Here is a 2064-nt window from a genome sequence, read left to right on the forward strand (position 1 = left end):
GGCGCGTGGGCCCCCCCCGCTGCTCCCCAGCGAGGATGCTGCTCCCCGCCTGCTGGCCGGCTGCCCCCACTCTGCAAACCCCACATCCCAACAAAGGGGTGCTCCAGGCATGCAGCCTGCAGCACAGCCTCATACCTCATCTCCTCCTCCTCCTTGCTCCAGATCCCACAGCAGCATCCCAGCTGTGGAAGTGGCTGTGAGATGCGGAAATGCAGCAGCAAGCCCCAGATGCTCATAAAAGTGCTCCCGGGGAGTGCTCCGTTGCATGGGTGCAAAACTCGTGTGTTCCTCTTCCCAGGGAGTTCCAGGCTCCTGCAACTGTTTGGCTCAAGCCCCTGAGAGACGCTGGGCTATTGCTGAGTGATGGCTCTGAGAGTTGCCCACTTGTGGAGGGCCAGGGTGCTGGGCTGGGTCCAGGGAAGGTTTTGGGTGTGGAATGGCCCGTGCGCATGAGACGGGGTGGGGGGGGGTGAACTCTCGCTGCCTGGAGGCTGCAAATGGGGCTTTGAAGGGGGTAAGAGGCAAATGCTGCAAGGAGAGATGGTGCCGGGGCTATAAAAAGCACGGCTGTGGTATGCAGCGAGGCACTGAGAGGGGAATAAAATAAAATCAGGTGGTGGATGAGTCGGGTGCTTGCTTCTGCATCAGGTCTGGCGACCGTGCTGCTCCCCATCATCCCTTCCCTGCTCCCTGCCCGGCTGACAGCCTGGTGAGGCTGGGGCAGAGCGGAGAGCGGGGACTTGGCAAAGGGTGGAGGACGTAGGGCTGAGTTGGCAGGGAGTGGAGGGGGTCAAGGCTGGGGAAACAATCGCTGGCTCGGGTACACGGGCTCCTGCCCGGGATGGAAGCATTGCAGCCACCCCTTGCCCAGCTCAGAGACGCCAGACCCGGGCATTCAGGCTTCTGGCAGCTCGTACTGGAGGATTAACCGTGCGCTGATTGACGGCCAGAGCTGCCTTTGCCAGGAGGAAGCCCCACCATACCCCAGCACCCGGATCCTGGTGGGGACCTCATCCAGAGGGGACAGTAACGCTGCAAGCTGGGGACAGAGAGGGCTCCCCTTGGGCCGGCAGGAGCTCCCTGCTCAGGGACGTGCCGTGTTTGCACATGTCTGAGCAGGGGAAGGTCAGATTAATTTTAAACTTGAATAAACAAGGAGAGAAGGCAATGCCAGAGCTCGCCCTTCCCAGTAGGGATGCCCAGCAGCAGAACATAGCACCCGCAGTACAGCTCTGCCCTGCCCAGGGGTTCACATCCCCCTAAGAGAGCTGGAACAGACCCACACCCGGGGGCCTCCCTTTTCCACAAGGAGCTCCCAGCTGAGTCAGTGCTGGCAGCAGGGAGAGCAGCTCCTGCTTGATTTTGCAAGATTCCTCTGGTCTCCATGGGGAAGTACCCACTCTGGGACCCCCATCCCACTGGGAACAGTACCAGGGCTTGCCTGTTCCCTGGCCACAATGCACAATGCAGTCTTGGGAATGAACAAAGAGGAGAAAAGAAAATGGTAAAATTGTTTGTAGGTCAAGAGGAAAATGGAAAAAAATAAAGTTTGTGTTTTTCATGCCAAAAGGAAAATGAAAACCAAAACATTTTGTTCTAAATGATAGGCCTTGTTTAGTTTTCAGTGGTTTTACTTTTTTAAAAAGGTTTGAGTTAAATCGAGCTAAATTTGTCTTCCAAACATTACCTTGGGGCAGGGAATAAAATAAATTGGAAAAAAAAAAAAAAAGAAGGATAAATCAAAACATCTCATTTGGAAAATGTCAAGAGCAAAACTCCACGGCTTTTCCAGCCTGGGAGAACCGCAGCCGGGCGCTGAACCCAGCCTCGGTTCACAACTTGTGACGGCCCCCCCGAAGCAACTTTTTTCCCGGAAAATAAAGCAACTGATGTCTGGCATGGCTTGTGCCCTGGTGCCCAGCTCCCATCAGGGATGTCCCCACTGCCCATGCTGGTCCCCAGCACCTTCTGGAGCATGGAGAGACCCTGTTACAATCGGCAGCCGTGCGCATGAGCCGAGTAAGAGCTGAGCTGCTCTCCAAAACTCCTCTTTAAATGTCTTTT

General features: G+C 55.8%; 1 protein-coding gene across 4 annotated transcripts in view; it reads right to left on the reverse strand.

Moving 5' to 3' along the window:
* The window catches only part of IL11RA (interleukin 11 receptor subunit alpha), a 24680-nt gene extending 24436 nt beyond the window's left edge, over positions 1-244 (reverse strand). For 3 of the 4 annotated variants that reach the window (XR_001865977.1, XR_001865976.1, XM_017746641.1), the window contains exon 1: positions 136-244. Coding sequence is in view for 2 of the 4 variants with exons in the window: in XM_017746641.1 (XP_017602130.1) it covers positions 136-177 (42 nt within the window). In the remaining 2 variants the exon portion in view is untranslated. The remainder of the gene's footprint in view (positions 1-135) is intronic. The other variant, XM_008643004.2, reaches the window with a different exon arrangement.
* Positions 245-2064: the final 1820 nt, after the last annotated feature.

Source organism: Corvus brachyrhynchos, unplaced genomic scaffold, assembly GCF_000691975.1.
Source record: "Corvus brachyrhynchos isolate BGI_N302 unplaced genomic scaffold, ASM69197v1 scaffold139, whole genome shotgun sequence".
Taxonomy (NCBI): Eukaryota; Metazoa; Chordata; class Aves; order Passeriformes; family Corvidae; genus Corvus; species Corvus brachyrhynchos.